The 18,310-nt window shown below is 47.1% G+C and overlaps 2 protein-coding genes across 2 annotated transcripts; one reads left to right on the top strand and one right to left on the bottom strand.

The window, feature by feature from the left end:
• Positions 1 to 1,350: 1,350 nt before the first annotated feature.
• On the bottom strand, positions 1,351 to 2,257 carry RGF3 (root meristem growth factor). Its single transcript, XM_048681612.2, has 2 exons — positions 2,025 to 2,257; positions 1,351 to 1,946 (listed from the first exon to the last, which is right to left on the bottom strand). Exons 1-2 carry the CDS (start codon positions 2,107 to 2,109, stop codon positions 1,705 to 1,707), a joined length of 327 nt encoding a protein of 108 aa, XP_048537569.1. The 5' UTR covers positions 2,110 to 2,257; the 3' UTR covers positions 1,351 to 1,704.
• A 482-nt stretch (positions 2,258 to 2,739) lies between these two features.
• LOC147964676 (uncharacterized) lies at positions 2,740 to 4,724 on the top strand. The gene is made up of 2 exons (XM_087530102.1): positions 2,740 to 2,774; positions 3,371 to 4,724. The coding sequence occupies exons 1-2, from the start codon at positions 2,740 to 2,742 to the stop codon at positions 4,722 to 4,724; spliced, it is 1,389 nt and encodes a 462-aa protein (XP_087386228.1).
• The last annotated feature ends 13,586 nt before the right edge of the window (positions 4,725 to 18,310 follow it).

The following is an 18,310-nucleotide window of genomic DNA, read 5'->3' as shown; positions in this document are numbered from 1 at the left end:
TTCCTAAGTTGAACCTGGTTTGTTTTCCGCCCGGACTCTGAAGGGTTCTGAATAAGGGCATTTTCAAGGTGGATCCGTAAACCGTCTGCATCCGTCTGAACCGTGGAAGCCATCCAACGCGGTTCTGTATCGGTCCGCGGGATGGTCCGGACGCTTTTTCTCCCGCAAATTGGAGACAAAGTTATGGGAGGTCTGCGGGAGTCCGGACAACCGAAACGTAGGACTCCGACACCCCCGACCTACTCAATCCCTCCTCCCGGTTTTATTTCCTTCCACTTCGCGCCTTCTTCCCCTTGCTTTGCATCCGCACCCTCCACCTCCGCCGAGGCTGCTGTACGTCTCCAGCCGCCACAGAGGCATTGCCGGATGTCCGGAACTAGCACCGACGCGCCTGCTCGACAGAGCTGTCCACCCTGGAGTCGTTTGTACCCACGTACACTCCGCCCCCTTGTCGACGACCTCTATGGCGGATACCATGCTCGACAGGTGTTTGGTCAAATGCCATTGAGCTTCCTTTCAAATACTATGTCGTTTTTTAGAGTACGAAGGATGGTGAGCTACTCGACCATGGAGGATGAGTTGTTCTGCGATGCGTGTTGGTAGTACCCGCGGGTTTCGTACGCAGGAGCAGAGGGGGGGCCTTCTGGGAACAAGTGCATGAAGTTTCACACACGAAAGCACATTGCGCCTTATGACATGTACATCATTCAACCACGCAACGTGAGGTCGTTTTCGTACGCTGGCACGTTATCCAGATCAGCGTCACCAAGTTTTGTGACGTGGTTCGTCAGCCCGAGATCGTAAGTTTTACTTCATATTGCTCAACTTGTTGATTGATACATTCACTCAAGGTTGGTCTACACATTATATGTAGCCTGCATGTGATGCGGTGGTGTATCACAGGATAGACCATTTACGCCATTACGTGCACACGCTGTTGGATGAAGCTGAAAGGGGAGTATGTGTGGAAGGACATGACCCGTTCATAAAAAACTTGTTGGACATTCAGGATCTAGTCGAATTAGAGACACTATTGTACTAGACTTAATTTCCATGGTATGTATGGATGATTTATGCTATTTTCTATCCGAACTTTGATAAATATCGGCCGGTTTGTTTGAATTTTTTCCGGTTAGTTAAAATGCGGTTTGAAATGTATGCGGTTACGGTTGAATGACGGCCTCTTGCATCCGTGTCCGTGGATTGATTCCTCTTTCACGGACGGATGCGGGAGAAAATTTACGGGTTGCCCTAAACGTGGGTTTGCATTGCAGCTGGAACGGCAAACAAAAGCATTACTTTCTTGTGAGGACAACGTACCCTTACCAATTAGTAATGCATACAAAAAGGTACATATAGTTAATTAACAGCTTATGCGGTACACTGTAAGAACAGCTTATATGGTACACTGTAAGAAAAGAAAAAACAGCAAATGCAGTAGTAGTATAGGATATCATTACTAGGACGTGGCCAGTACTAACAAAACGTCAGCAAATCCATAGCTGACAAGCCACAAGGGAGACGAGTGGCATACTAGTGGTACTACGTAGAAGGGCCAAAGAATAGAGAGAACAGAGAGGATGAGAAAATGTTATACAGCCTAGTAGTTACTGTTACTCTATAAGCTAATTTAACTGTATTTCCAGGCAACCAACCAGCTTAGCTAGCCAGTAGTAGTAGTACGTACACTGAGCTGAGCTCCGCCTAGTTGTGCGAGGGCGGGTGCCTGCGTACGGTGTGGTAATCGGCGGTGAAGGGCACCCGGCCGTCGAACCGATTCTTGGCATTCGAAGAAAACTTTGTGGTGGTGAAACTGTCAGAGTCTGTACTCTCCTGCTTCCTCACGATCACCCTCTCCTCCTGGCCGTCTGCGAGAGCCATTTCCATCCTGGCCAGCTTGGCCTGAGCGCCATCTGCTTCGTCGCCGGTGGCCGCCATTGCTGGTTCTGGAAAGAGAGAGCAATGTCAGGGCCGGACAGAATGGACACAGAACCTTGCTCTGGTCGCCGTAAAGATTTTCTTACCTCTGCGTGCAGCGGCGGCGAAGGGGCCGATGGCGGCAAGGAGGAGGAGGACGCAGAGCAGGAGCAGCAGGCTCGCGCAGCTCATGGCAACAACCGCGCTACCGAACTCTGAAATCTGACGAGTCTGAGGAACGGAGAAAGCAAGGCTGAAACGACGGGGCTAGTTTTATAGCTAAGCAAGCTAGGAATAGGGGAAGGCGAGATCGGAGTTGCGGCGTGCACACGATTGGTCAAAGTTGATTGTTCCGCTAGGCTGCCACTCACTCTACTAGTATTACTTGTAGTAGTTCCAGGTGGTACGGACCTGTGTTTTTGTATTGGGCGCGGGCGAAAGTCTGTCCCTTGTCAAGTTGTCATTTGTCAAGCTGCGGCGTCCCAAGGACATGTCGTGAACCGCAGACGCTCTCCGAGGGAGGAGGGTGTTTTCTTTCTCTCTTTTTCTCCTCCGGATTCAGCAACCAAGGCGACGGCATGCATGCCGATCGCAGAGCCCCATGCATGCGTGCGTGGCTTGGAGCTTGGTCATGGTTCCGATGGCGATGGAGTATATAATACGGCCGGTGCCCCGAGGAACACGTAACAGGAAACCCGTTGATTAATCACTCTCTGTGTGTGGTGTGGCGGACGTCGAGTCGTTGATGCGTACAGGAGTAGCGGTGACTAGCATTCTCTTGAAGGATCGCAGTACAGTGCATGAACACGTAGTATACGCACGATGGTTTACAGGGGAGTTGGGAGCTTTGGTAGCCGGTCCTAATCATGTGAAACGATTGATTCCAAGAACGATTAAGCAATGTTATTGTTGTTGTTTCTCTTGTAGCGAGGAGAGCTCGTGATCCTGGTCTGAACTCTGAACCCTCTGGTGTGTAGAATCGGTGCTGGATCCTTGCGCTGGGCGTGATGAGACAGACAGTCAACTCGGTCTTTTTGGAAGGGATTCCAGCTTCCAAGTGTACGGCGGGGTCGGTTTGCGTGATGGGGCAGGCACCGTTGCCGTCTCCTCTTTCAACGCGCGGCACGGCTGAGCGGATCCTGGGTCGGTCATGTGCCCACGCATCGCGCGCTTCTCCACCCGTCGTCCACCGTCACATGCGTCTATTGTTTCCAGCGAGGAACTCAAAAAAATTTTAGGTCAGCGAGGAACTCATTGAAATACACGTGAGAAGTGACTTAATAGTTTCTCTCATGAAAATATTATCAGACATAAGGCTGGTCATGGTGAGGAGTATCATATACTAGTGTATGATACTACATCCATAGTGCATAATAACATAGATTAGTATCATAGTTGGACTAATTTATTACCATGCATGACACATAGTAGCATAACATTTATTATGTTACAGTATCTACCTATGTTACATCGCCACGCTTCGTCGCGAAGATGCCTCCTGCCTGAGGCTGTGGGCGTGGTCTGACAACCCGTCATCCACCCCCAAGGTCCAACACGTCACTTTCGCGCCGCGGGTTCCCACTGGACCTGGAGGTGCCCCGTCCGCTGCCATCGGCCATTGTGGGTTTCGGCGTCGTGCCATCGTCCATCTGAACCGGCTGGAGGATTACACGCCGGATGCAAATGGCCAAGTGCCTCGCCGCCCTAGCACGGATCATTTCACCTGGATTTATGGGGGGGTCGATGGGGAGGAGAGGCCTAGGGACCGGCTGGAGCCGCCACCACGACGTCGTGATGACGAGGACCGCCCCCGCAGAGATGATAGAAGAGGCCGCGACAATGATCGTCATCGCTCCTCTTCCTGGAGGGGCCTTTTACGCAGCCGCTCCCGAGTCCCTGAGCGGCGGGCGGATGAAGAGTGCCGCGGCGACCGCAGCGGTGATCACGGTCGTGGGAGGGATGACCGCGACCGAGGGCGAGATGGAAGGCGCCGTGCCTGCTCATTGGATCGCCCAAGCCGACGGGCCTCAGCGGATGATCGTGGACGCTCGCCACCGCCGTCGCCTCGAACCACATCCTGCGATGTCATCCAGATCAAGACTCCCTCCGCTGTTGTCGATTGGCTGCGCCGGGCTGCCCCTTGCTTCGTGCATACTCCTGTGCAGCCATCCCTCAACATCGATGTGGCTCCGCTTCAATCCATGCATGTGCACACACCGGTGAGCTCAGGAGTGCCTTGCACCCCTGAGATGGTCCTGGACTCGGCGTCCTCTCTGGGGCCAAGCCTTGTGTTGGCCACTCCAAAGCAGCCTGCTGCTGATCTGCCTCAGTTGGTCCTGGAGGTTGCTACACAAGAGGTTCCTGACAATGAAGCCACTGATGATGATGCCACTCCCATCTTCGTTCCCTCCAGGCCGGCATTGCTTCCCTCACCGCCAACCTCGACGCCTCCACGGCCTCCTACTGCGAGGCGCAAGACTTTGGCTGGCGTCACGAACTTCAACCTTGGTCGTCACAGCCCGATGATCCGTGCCAAGAACCAGAGGCTGCCCATCGCGGCCCTTGCTGAGCGGCTTCTCTGCCAGCGCATGGGCATTATGGATGAGGGCGAGCAACTAACCGAGGCGGCCATCAGCAAATTTGTGCAACTGTTCAATGGTCGTCTCCCTGACATCACCATTGCGGCATTACAAGCTCTGTTCAACCTGGACTGCGACCTGATGTCGGCGGTGGAGAACGCCTTGATCGAGCATGGTGGAGAGGGAGGCCCGGACCTAGGCTCTGAGGAAGCAGCTACTGCGACCTGATCTTCTGCTACTTAGTGATGCTGAGATGTAGCTTCTTTATTATGTTAGACATCCTGATTATCTTTAGAGAAGAGATGCATGTTTGTACCTGCAGCCTGTTGCAGCTACATGTTGCCTTGGCAAGGCTGGTTTTTAGTAGTTCTTGTACGCCGGTTTGCTGCTGCTGTATGTGGCTGCAGCTTCTAGGGGCCCTAGCGAGGCAGACTAAGATGTGGTTGAAGGAAATATGCCCTAGAGGCAATAATAAAGTTATTATTTATTTCCTTATTTCATGATAAATGTTTATTATTCATGCTAGAATTGTATTAACCGGAAACATAATACATGTGTGAATACATAGACAAACAGAGTGTTACTAGTATGCCTCTAGTTGACTAGCTCGTTGATCAAAGATGGTTATGTTTCCTAACCATAGACATGAGTTGTCATTTGATTAATGGGATCACATCATTAGGTGAATGATCTGATTGACATGACCCATTCCATTAGCTTAGCACCCGATCGTTTAGTATGTTGCTATTGCTTTCTTCATGACTTATACATGTTCCTATGACTATGAGATTATGCAACTCCCGTTTGTCGGAGGAACACTTTGTGTGCTACCAAACGTCACAACGTAACTGGGTGATTATAAAGGTGCTCTACAGGTGTCTCCAATGGTGGATGTTGGGTTGGCGTATTTCGAGAATAGGATTTGTCACTCCGATTGTCGGAGAGGTATCTCTGGGCCCTCTCGGTAATGCACATCACTTAAGCCTTGCAAGCATTGCAACTAATGAGTTAGTTGCGGGATGATGTATTACAGAACAAGTAAAGAGACTTGCCGGTAACGAGATTGAACTAGGTATTGGATACCGACGATCGAATCTCGGGCAAGTAACATACCGATGACAAAGGGAACAACGTATGTTGTTATGCGGTCTGACCGATAAAGATCTTCGTAGAATATGTAGGAGCCAATATGGGCATCCAGGACCCGCTATTGGTTATTGACCGGAGACGTGTCTCGGTCATGTCTACATTGTTCTCGAACCGTAGGGTCCGCATGCTTAACGTTACGATGACAGTTATTATGAGTTTATGCATTTTGATGTACCGAAGTTAGTTCGGAGTCCCGGATGTGATCACGGACATGACGAGGAGTCTCGAAATGGTCGAGATATAAAGATTGATATATTGGAAGCCTATATTTGGACATCGGAAGTGTTCCGGGTGAAATCGGGATTTTACCGGAGTACCGGAAGGTTACCGGAACCCCCCGGGAGCCATATGGGCCTTAATGGGCTTTAGTGGAAAGGAGAAAGGGGCAGCCCAAGGTGGCCGCGCGCCTCCCCCCTCCCCTAGTCCTATTAGGACTAGGAGAGGTGGCCGGCCCCCCTCTCTCTCTTTCCCCCTCGGGGAATCCTAGTCCAACTAGGATTGGGGGGGAGTCCTACTCCCGGTAGGAGTAGGACTCCTCCTGCGCCCTCCTCCTGGCCGGCGGCCCCCTCCCCCTTGGCTCCTTTATATACGGAGGCAGGGGGCACCTCCAGACACACAAGTTGATCCTTGAGATCGTTCCTTAGCCGTGTGCGGTGCCCCCTGCCACCATATTCCACCTCGATTATATTGTAGCGGTGCTTAGGCGAAGCCCTGCGACGGTAGAACATCAATATCGTCACCATGCCGTCGTGCTGACGGAACTCCTCCCCGACGCTTTGCTGGATCGGAGCCCGGGGATCGTCATCGAGCTGTACGTGTGCTAAGAACTCGGAGGTGCCGGAGTAACGGTGCTTGGATCGGTCGAATCGGGAAGACGTACGACTACTTCCTCTACGTTGCGTCAACGCTTCCGCGGTCGGTCTGCGTGGGTACGTAGACAACACTCTCCCCTCTCGTTGCTATGCATCACCATGATCTTGCGTGTGCGTAGGAAAATTTTGAAATTACTACGAAACCCATCAGTGGCATCCGAGCCTGGTTTTATGGTTTGATGTTATATGCACGAGTAGAACACAAGTGAGTTGTGGGCGATATAAGTCATACTGCCTACCAGCATGTCATACTTTGGTTCAGCGGTATTGTTGGACGAGACGACCCGGACTAACATTACGCGTACGCTTACGCGAGACCGGTTCCCCCGACGTGCTTTGCACATAGGTGGCTTGCGGGCGACTGTCTCTCCAACTTTAGTTGAACCGAGTATGGCTATGCCCGGTCCTTGCGAAGGTTAAAACGGAGTCTATTTGACAAACTATCGTTGTGGTTTTGATGCGTAGGTGAGATTGGTTCTTGCTTAAGCCCGTAGCAGCCACGTAAAACTTGCAACAACAAAGTAGAGGACGTCTAACTTGTTTTTGCAGGGCATGTTGTGATGTGATATGGTCAAGGCATGATGATGAATTTTATTGTATGAGATGATCATGTTTTGTAACCGAGTTATCGGCAACTGGCAGGAGCCATATGGTTGTCGCTTTATTGTATGCAATGCAATCGCGATGTAATGCTTTACTTTATCACTAAGCGGTAGCGATAGTCGTGGAAGCATAAGATTGGCGAGACGACAACGATGCTATGATGGATATCAAGGTGTCATGCCGGTGACGATGGTGATCATGACGGTGCTTCGGAGATGGAGATCACAAGCACAAGATGATGATGGCCATATCATATCACTTATATTGATTGCATGTGATGTTTATCCTTTCATGCATCTTATCTTGCTTTGATTGATGGTAGCATTATAAGATGATCTCTCACTAAATTATCAAGAAGTGTTCTCCCTGAGTATGCACCGTTGCCAAAGTTTGTCGTGCCCAGACACCACGTGATGATCGGGTGTGATAAGCTCTACGTCCATCTACAACGGGTGCAAGCCAGTTTTTGCACACGCAGAACACTCAGGTTAAACTTGAAGAGCCTAGCATATGCAGATATGGCCTCGGAACACGGAGACCGAAAGGTCGAGCGTGAATCATATAGTAGATATGATCAACATAACAATGTTCACCATTGAAAACTACTCCATCTCACGTGATGATCGGTTATGGTTTAGTTGATTTGGATCACGTGATCACTTAGAGGATTAGAGGGATGTCTATCTAAGTGGGAGTTCTTAAGTAATTTGATTAATTGAACTTAAACTTATCATGAACTTAGTCCTGGTAGTATTTTGCAAATTATGTTGTAGATCAATAGCTCACGTTGTTGCTTCCCTGTGTTTATTTTGATATGTTCCTTGAGAAAATTGTGTTGAAAGATGTTAGTAGCAATGATGTGGATTGGATCCGTGATCTGAGGTTTATCCTCATTGCTGCACAGAAGAATTATGTCCTTGATGCACCGCTAGGTGACAGACCTATTGCAGGAGCAGATGCAGACGTTATGAACGTTTGGCTAGCTCAATATGATGACTACTTGATACTTTAGTGCACCATGCTTAATGGCTTAGAATCGGGACTTCAAAGACGTTTTGAACGTCATGGAGCATATGATATGTTCCAGGAGTTGAAGTTAATATTTCAAGCAAATACCCGAGTTGAGAGATATGAAGTCTCCAACAAGTTCTATAGCTAAAAGATGGAGGAGAATCGCTCAACTAGTGAGCATGTGCCCAGATTGTCTGAGTACTACAATCGTTTGAATCAAGTGGAAGTTAATCTTCCAGATAAGATAGTGATTGACAGAATTATCTAGTCACCATCACCAAGTTAGTAGAACTTCGTGATGAACTATGATATGCAAGGGATAACTGAAACGATTCCCAAGCTCTTCGTAATGCGGAAATTGACGAAGGTAGAAATCGAGAAAAACATCAAGTGTTGATGGTAGACAAGACCACTAGTTTCAAGAAAAGGGCAGAGGGAAGAAGGGGAACTTCAAGAAGAACAGCAAGCAAGTTGCTGCTCAAGTGAAGAAGCCCAAGTCGGGTCCTAAGCCTGAGACTAAGTGCTTCTACTGCAAAAGGACTGGTCACTGGAAGCGGAACTACCCCAAGTGATTGGCGGATAAGAAGGATGGCAAAGTGAACATAAGTATATTTGATATACATGTTATTGATGTGTACTTTACTAGTGTTTATAGCAACCCCTCAGTATTTGATACTAGTTCAGTTGCTAAGATTAGTAACTCGAAACAGGAGTTGCAGAATAAACAGAGACTAGTTAAGGGTGAAGTGACGATGTGTGTTGGAAGTAGTTCCAAGATTGATATGATCATCATCGCACACTCCCCTATACTTTCGGGATTAGTGTTGAACCTAAATAAGTGTTATTTGGTTTTTGCGTTGAGCATGAATATGATTTGATCATGTTTATTGCAATACGGTTATTCATTAAAGTCAGAGAATAATTGTTGTTCTGTTTACATGAATAAAACCTTCGATGGTCATACACCCAATGAAACAAGTTCATTGGATCTCGATCGTAGTGATACTCATATTCATAATATTGAAACCAAAAGATGCAAAGTTAATAATGATAGTGCAACTTATTTGTGGCACTGCCGTTTAGGTCATATTGGTGTAAAGCGCATGAAGAAAATCCATGCTGATGGGCTTTTGAAATCACTTGATTATGAATCACTTGATGCTTGCGAACCATGCCTTATGGGCAAGATGACTAAAACGCCGTTCTCCGGAACAATGAAGCAAGCAACAGATTTGTTGGAAACCATACATACTGATGTATGTGGTCCGATGAATATTAAGGCTTGCAGCAGGTATCATTATTTTCTGACCTTCACAGATGATTTGAGCAGATATGGGGATATCTACTTGATGAAACATAAGTCTGAAACATTTGAACAGTTCAAAGAATTTCAGAGTGAAGTGGAAAATCATCGTGACAAGAAAATAAAAGTTTCTACGATATGATCGCAGAGGTAAAATATTTGAGTTACGAGTTTGGACTTCAATTAAAACAATGTGAAATAGTTTCACTACTCACGCCACCTGGAACACCATAGTGTAATGGTGTGTCCGAATGTCATAACCGTACTTTATTAGATATAGTGCGATCTATGATGTCTCTTACCGATCTACCACTATCATTTTGGGGTTATGCATTAGAGACAGGTGCATTCATGTTAAATAGGGCACCATCTAAATCCGTTGAGACGACACCGTGTGAACTATGGTTTGGCAAGAAACCTAAGCTGTCGTTTCTTAAAGTTTGGAGTTGTGATGCTTATGTGAAAAAGTTTCATCTCGATAAGCTCAAACTCAAATCGGAGAAATATGTCTTCATAGGATACCCAAAGGAGACAGTTGGGTACACCTTCTGTCACAGATCCGAAGGCAAGACATTCGTTGCTAAGAATGGATCCTTTCTAGAGAAGGAGTTTCTCTGGAAAGAAGTGAGTGGGAGGAAAGTAGAACTTGATAAGGTAATTGTACCTTCTCCCTTATTGGAAAGTAGTTCATCACAGAAATCTGTTCCTGTGACTACTACACCAATTAGTGAGGAAGCTAATGATGATGATCATGTAACTTCAGATCAAGTTACTACCGAATCTCGTAGGTAAACCAGAGTGAGATCCACACCAGAGTGGTACGGTAATCTTGTTCTGGAAGTTATGTTACTAGACCATGACGAACCTACGAACTATGAGGAAGCGATGATGAGCCCAGATTCCGCAAAATGGCTTGAGGCCATGAAATCTGAGATGGGATCCATGTATGAGAACAAAGTATGGACTTTGGTTGACTTGCCCGATGATCGGCAAGCCATAGAAAATAAATGGATCTTCAAGAGGAAGACGGACGCTGATAGTAGTGTTACTATCTACAAAGCTAGAATTGTCACAAAATGTTTTCGACAAGTTCAAGGTGTTGACTACGATGAGAGTTTCTCACTCGTATCTATGCTTAAATCTGTCCGAATCATGTTAGCAATTGCCGCATTTTATGAAATCTGGCAAATGGATAACAAAGCTGCAATCCTTAATGGATTTCTTAAAGAAGAGTTGTATATGATGCAACCAGAAGTTTTTGTCAATCCTAAAGGTGTTAACAAAATGTGCAAACTCCAGCGATCCATCTATGGACTGGTGTAAGCATATCGGAGTTGGAATATACGCTTTGATAAGATGATCAAAGCATATAGTTTTATATAGACTTGCAATGAAGCCTGTATTTATAAGAAAGTGAGTGGGAGCACTACAGCATTTCTGATAAGTATATGTGAATGACATATTGTTGATCGGAAATAATGTAGAATTATTTTGCAAAGCATAAAGGAGTGTTTGAAAGGAGTTTTTCAAAGAAAGACCTCGGTGAAGTTGCTTACATATTGAGCATCAAGATCTATAGAGATAGATCAAGACGCTTGATAAGTTTTTTTTCAATAAATACATACCTTGACAAGATTTTGAAGTAGTTCAAAATGGAACAGTCAAAGAAAGAGTTTCTTGCCTATGTTACAAGGTGTGAAATTGAGTAAGACTCAAAGCCCGACCACGACAGAAGATAGAAAGAGAATGAATGTCATTCCCTATGCCTTAGTCATAGGTTCTATAAAGTATGCCATGCTGTATACCAGATCTATTGTATGCCCTACCACTGAGTTTGGCAAGGGAGTGCGATAGTGATCTAGGAGTAGATCACTGGACAGCGGTCAAAATTATCCTTAGTGGAATAAGGATATGTTTCTCAATTATGGAAGTGAAAAAAGGTTCGTCGTAAAGGGTTACGCCGATGCAAGTTTTGACACTAATCTAGATGACTCTAAGTCTCGGTCTAGATACATATTGAAAGTGGGAGAAATTAGCTAGAGTAGCTCCATGCAGAGCATTGTTGACATAGAAATTTGCAAAATACATGCGGATCTGAATGTGGCATACCCGTTGACTAAGATTCTCTCACAAGCAAAACATGATCACACCTTAGTACTCTTTGGGTGTTAATCACATAGCGATGTGAACTAGATTACTGAATCTAGTAAACCCTTTGGGTGTTGGTCACATGGCGATGTGAACTATGGGTGTTAATCACATGATGATGTGAACTATCGATGTTAATCACATGGTGATGTGATCTAGATTATTGACTCTAGTGCAAGTGGGAGACTGAAGGAAATACGCCCTAGAGGCAATAATAAAGTTATTATTTATTTCCTTATTTCATGATAAATGTTTATTATTCATGCTAGAATTGTATTAACCGGAAACATAATACATGTGTGAATACATAGACAAACAGAGTGTTACTAGTATGCCTCTAGTTGACTAGCTCGTTGATCAAAGATGGTTATGTTTCCTAACCATAGACATGAGTTGTCATTTGATTAATGGGATCACATCATTAGGTGAATGATCTGATTGACATGACCCATTCCATTAGCTTAGCACCCGATCGTTTAGTATGTTGCTATTGCTTTCTTCATGACTTATACATGTTCCTATGACTATGAGATTATGCAACTCCCGTTTGCCGGAGGAACACTTTGTGTGCTACCAAACGTCACAACGTAACTGGGTGATTATAAAGGTGCTCTACAGGTGTCTCCAATGGTGGATGTTGGGTTGGCGTATTTCGAGAATAGGATTTGTCACTCCGATTGTCGGAGAGGTATCTCTGGGCCCTCTCGGTAATGCACATCACTTAAGCCTTGCAAGCATTGCAACTAATGAGTTAGTTGCGGGATGATGTATTACAGAACAAGTAAAGAGACTTGCCGGTAACGAGATTGAACTAGGTATTGGATACCGACGATCGAATCTCGGGCAAGTAACATACCGATGACAAAGGGAACAACGTATGTTGTTATGCGGTCTGACCGATAAAGATCTTCGTAGAATATGTAGGAGCCAATATGGGCATCCAGGTCCCACTATTGGTTATTGACCGGAGACGTGTCTCGGTCATGTCTACATTGTTCTCGAACCGTAGGGTCCGCACGCTTAACGTTACGATGACAGTTATTATGAGTTTATGCATTTTGATGTACCGAAGTTAGTTCGGAGTCCCGGATGTGATCACGGACATGACGAGGAGTCTCGAAATGGTCGAGATATAAAGATTGATATATTGGAAGCCTATATTTGGACATCGGAAGTGTTCCGGGTGAAATCGGGATTTTACCGGAGTACCGGGAGGTTACCGGAACCCCCCGGGAGCCATATGGGCCTTAATGGGCTTTAGTGGAAAGGAGAAAGGGGCAGCCCAAGGTGGCCGCGCGCCTCCCCCCTCCCCTAGTCCTATTAGGACTAGGAGAGGTGGTCGGCCCCCCTCTCTCTCTTTCCCCCTCGGGGAATCCTAGTCCAACTAGGATTGGGGGGGAGTCCTACTCCCGGTAGGAGTAGGACTCCTCCTGCGCCCTCCTCCTGGCCGGCGGCCCCCTCCCCCTTGGCTCCTTTATATACGGAGGCAGGGGCACCTCTAGACACACAAGTTGATCCTTGAGATCGTTCCTTAGCCGTGTGCGGTGCCCCCTGCCACCATATTCCACCTCGATTATATTGTAGCGGTGCTTAGGCGAAGCCCTGCGACGGTAGAACATCAATATCGTCACCACGCCGTCGTGCTGACGGAACTCCTCCCCGATGCTTTGCTGGATCGGAGCCCGGGGATCGTCATCGAGCTGTACGTGTGCTAAGAACTCGGAGGTGCCGGAGTAACGGTGCTTGGATCGGTCGGATCGGGAAGACGTACGACTACTTCCTCTATGTTGCGTCAACGCTTCCGCAGTCGGTCTACGTGGGTACGTAGACAACACTCTCCCCTCTCGTTGCTATGCATCACCATGATCTTGCGTGTGCGTAGGAAAATTTTGAAATTACTACGAAACCCATCAGTGGTTGCTGCTCCTGATCCTTGTCGCCGTTCCTTCCAGTTGTTGTTGTTGTGCCGCGAACATAGTTGTATAACTGGTTTCCAAATGATAGACCGCAACCACAACCTCACGATCCTGAACTAGAATGTTCGAGGCCTGAACTGTCCTGACCGCCGCACTACTGTTCATGAGACCATTGCCTCTACTCCTTGTCACATTGTTTGCCTTCAGGAGTCCAAGATGGATTCGGTTGATGCTTTCACTGTAGCACATATTGGTGGCCAAAGGCTTAAGAGTTTCGCCCAGCGTCCGGCTGACGGTAGGCGCGGTGGCATCCTCCTGCTTTGGGACGATGATGTGGTACATCTGTCCAACATCCAATTCTGGTCATTCACCCTTTCAGCAACGGTTACTCTGTACCCCCAAAGCCCAACTCCCACCGCCTTCAAGCTGACCACTGTCTATGGGCCGACCGGAAGTAACCTTAAGGATGCCTTCTTCGCTGAGCTTATCGCCGAAAACCCACCACCGGGCACCATGTGGCTGGTCACGAGAGACTTCAACCAAATTTACCGGGCGAGAGATAAGAACCGTACAAATGTTGATCGGAGCCGCATTGTCAGGTTTCGAAACGCTCTCAACTCATGTGAGCTTAAAGAGATTCATCTCTAGAACAAGAGATTCACTTGGAGTAATGGGCAGAGTGAACCCACTTTAAGCAAGCTTGATAGCTTTTTTGCAATGAAGATTGGGACTTGGAGTTCGGCTCCCACATACTGCATGCCTTATCATCCTAGCTCTCTGACCACTGCCCTCTTCTGCTTACAAACGCGAATGGTCCGAAGCGCTCTAAATGCTTCCACTTTGAAAATTTCTGGATCAAGATGCCAGGCTTCTTGACAACTGTCCAAGATACGTGGAATGAAGGACACAACCATGTTGAGCCGTACCATATCCTACATCACAAACTCAAGAAAACTAGTGTCAGACTGAAGGCATGGAGCAAGTCCCTCTTCTCCAACATGAAGGTTCAAGTTCATATGGCCTTGGAGGTCATCCTTCGCCTCGATATCGCGCAAGAGTCAAGGTCTCTGAGCCCGCAGGAGATTGAACTTAGGAAGAGGCTAAATAGGAGGGTGGTTGGCTTGCCGGTGCTTGAAAAAGCTCGGAAGCGGCAGATCTCTAGAATAACAAACATTAAAGAGGGGGACGCAAACACTAAGTATTTGCACCTCTGAATCAACCATCGGCGAAGGAAAAATTTTATCCACCGCCTCAAGCACAATGCGGGGTGGGTGACCGACCACAACCGCAAGAAGGATATTATCCACAATCACTTCTCCTCCGTCATCAAGAAAGAACCCAGAAGGCATAAGGACTTTAATTGGGATTGTATCCCCATTCCAGATTGTGATCTTAGTGACATTGGGGCTCCGTTCACCATGGATGAGGCTAGGAAGGCCGTCTTTGATTCGCCATGCGATAAGGCGTCGGGGCCGGATGGGTTCACGGGTGCGTTCTCCAAGGCATGTTGGGATGTTATCAAGGTCGATGTCATGGCTGCTATCAACCATTTCTCCAATCTTCATGCCACCAATTTACATTGGCTAAATTCAGCCAACATCGCTTTAATCCCCAAGAAAGATGGCGCTGAGGATATTTCTGACTTTAGACCGATAAGTCTAATGCATGTCGTGGCAAAGCTCTTGGCTAAGATGATGGCAACTCGCCTTTCCATCCACATGAACGACCTCGTGTCGTCAGCCCAAAGTGCTTTTATCAAGAAGTGAAGCATCCACGACAACTTCACCTATGTCCGCAACCTCGCCCGAAGGCTGCATCGAAGCAAGACATCTATGTTGCTTTTCAAGCTTGATATCAAGAAGGCCTTTGATTCCGTGAGATGGGACTACTTAATGGATCTTCTTCAGCATCTTGGCTTCCCTGCGCGCTTCAGAGGTGTTGGGGAACGTAGCAGAATTTTAAAATTTTCTACGCATCACCAAGATCAATCTATGGAGTCATCTAGCAGCGAGGGAGAGGGGAGTGCATCTACATACCCTTGTAGATCACGCGCGGAAGCGTTCAAGAGAACGGGGTTGATGGAGTCGTACTCGTCGTGATCCAAATCACCGATGACCTAGCGCCGAACGGACGGCACCTCCGCGTTCAACACACGTACGGTTGGGAAGACTGAAGGAAATATGCCCTAGAGGCAATAATAAAGTTATTATTTATTTCCTTATATCATGATAAATGTTTATTATTCATGCTAGAATTGTATTAACCGGAAACATAATACATGTGTGAATACATAGACAAACAAAGTGTCACTAGTATGCCTCTACTTGAATAGCTCGTTAATCGAAGATGGTTATGTTTCCTAACCATGAACAATGAGTTGTTATTTGATTAACGGGATCACATCATTAAGTGAATGATCTGATTGACATGACCCATTCCATTAGCTTAGCACCCGATCGTTTAGTATGTTGCTATTGCTTTCTTCATGACTTATACATGTTCCTATAACTATGAGATCATGCAACTCCCGTTTATCGGAGGAACACTTTGGGTGCTACCAAACGTCACAACGTAACTGGGTGATTATAAAGGAGTGCTACAGGTGTCTCCAAAGGTACATGTTGGGTTGGCGTATTTCGAGATTAGGTTTTGTCACTCCGATTGTCGGAGAGGTATCTCTGGGCCCTCTCAGTAATGCACATCACTAAGCCTTGCAAGCATTGCGACTAATGAGTTAGTTGCGGGATGATGTATTACAGAACGAGTAAAGAGACTTGCCAACAACGAGGTTGAACTAGGTATTGGAATACCGACGATCGAATCTCGGGCAAGTAACATACCGATGACAAAGGGAACGACGTATGTTGTTATGCGGTCTGACCGATAAAGATCTTCGTAGAATATGTAGGAGCCAATATGGGCATCCAGGTCCCGCTATTGGTTATTGACCGGAGACGTGTCTCGGTCATGTCTACATTGTTCTCGAACCCGTAGGGTCCGCACGCTTAAGGTTACGATGATAGTTATATTATGAGTTTATGCATTTTGATGTACCGAAGGTTGTTCGGAGTCCCGGATGTGATCACGGACATGACGAGGAGTCTCGAAATGGTCGAGACATAAAGATTGATATATTGGAAGCCTATGTTTGGATATCGGAAGTGTTCCGGGTGAAATCGGGATTTTACCGGAGTACCGGGAGGTTACCGGAACCCCCCGGGGAGCTAGATGGGCCTTATTGGGCCTTAGTGGAAAAGAGAAGACGCAGCCCATAGTGGGTCGCGCGCCCCTCCCCTCCCTTGGTCCGAATTGGACAAGGAGAGGGGGCCGGCCCCCCTCTCTCTTTTCCCCCCTCCGCGAGTCCTATTCCAACTAGGATTGGGGGGGGGGAATCCTACTCCCAGAGGGAGTAGGACTCTCCTGGCGCGCCCCTCATGGCCGGCCAGCCTCCCCCATTTAGTCCTTTATATACGGAGGCAGGGGCACCCCAGAAACACACAAGTTGATCCACGTGATCTATTCCTTAGCCGTGTGCGGTGCCCCCTTCCACCATAGCCCTCGATAATATTGTAGCGGAGTTTAGGCGAAGCCCTGCTACAGTAGTACATCAAGAACGTCACCATGCCGTCGTGCTGACGGAACTCTTTCCCGACACTTTGCTGGATCGGAGTCCGAGGATCGTCATCGAGCTGAACGTGTGCTAGAACTCGAAGGTGCCGTAGTTTCGGTGCTTGATCGGTCGGATTGTGAAGACGTACGACTACATCAATCAAACGCTTCCGTTGTCGATCTACTAGGTATGTAGATCACACTCCCCCTTCTCGTTGCTATGCATCACATGATCTTGCGTGTGCGTAGGAATTTTTTTGAAATTACTACGAAACCCAACAGTGGCATCCGAGCCTAGGTTTTATATGTTGATGTTATATGCACGAGTAGAACACAAGTAAGTTGTGTTCGATATAAGTCATACTGCCTACCAGCATGTCATACTTTGGTTCGGCGGTATTGTTGGACGAGATGACCCAGACCGACATTACGCGTACGCTTACGCGAGACCGGTTCTCCCGACGTGCTTTGCACATAGGTGGCTTGCGGGCGACAGTCTCTCCAACTTTAGTTGAACCAAGTGTGGCTACGCCCGGTCCTTGCGAAGGTTAAAACGGAGTCAAATTGACAAACTATCGTTGTGGTTTTGATGCGTAGGTAAGATTGGTTCTTGCTTAAGCCCGTAGCAGCCAAGTAAAACTTGCAACAACCAAGTAGAGGACGTCTAACTTGTTTTTGCAGGGCATGTTGTGATGTGATATGGTCAAGACATGATGCTGAATTTTATTGTATGAGATGATCATGTTTTGTAACCGAGTTATCGGCAACCGGCAGGAGCCATATGGTTGTCGCTTTATTGTATGCAATGCAATCGCGATGTAATGCTTTACTTTATCACTAAACGGTAGCGATAGTCGTGGAAGCACAAACTTGGCGAGACGACAACGACGCTACGATGGAGATCAAGGTGTCACGCCAGTGACGATGGTGATCACGACGATGCTTCGGAGATGGAGATCACAAGCACAAGATGATGATGGCCATATCATATTACCTTATATTGATTGCATGTGATGTTTATCTTTTTATGCATCTTATCTTGCTTTGATTGACGGTAGCATTATAAGATGATCTCTCACTAAATTATCAAGAAGTGTTCTCCCTGAGTATGCACCGTTGCCAAAGTTCGTCGTGCCCAGACACCACGTGATGATCGGGTGTGATAAGCTCTACGTCCATCTACAACGGGTGCAAGCCAGTTTT

The sequence above is a fragment of the Triticum urartu genome, chromosome 6A (genome assembly GCF_056163025.1).
Source record: "Triticum urartu cultivar PI428250 chromosome 6A, HENAU_Tu73, whole genome shotgun sequence".
NCBI classification, from domain to species: Eukaryota; Viridiplantae; Streptophyta; class Magnoliopsida; order Poales; family Poaceae; genus Triticum; species Triticum urartu.
This window is presented reverse-complemented; position numbering and strand designations above follow the sequence as displayed.

Excerpts from the sequence above, each read along its gene's own strand:
- RGF3 (XM_048681612.2), bottom strand. The coding sequence starts at position 2,109 with ATGAGCTGCGCGAGCCTGCTGCTCCTGCTCTGCGTCCTCCTCCTCCTT. Across the intron at positions 1,947-2,024 it reads CGCCGCCGCTGCACGCAGAG|AACCAGCAATGGCGGCCACC; the intron begins GTAAGAAAATCT and ends CTCTCTTTCCAG.
- LOC147964676 (XM_087530102.1), top strand. The coding sequence starts at position 2,740 with ATGGTTTACAGGGGAGTTGGGAGCTTTGGTAGCCG. Across the intron at positions 2,775-3,370 it reads GTTGGGAGCTTTGGTAGCCG|TATCTACCTATGTTACATCG; the intron begins GTCCTAATCATG and ends ATTATGTTACAG.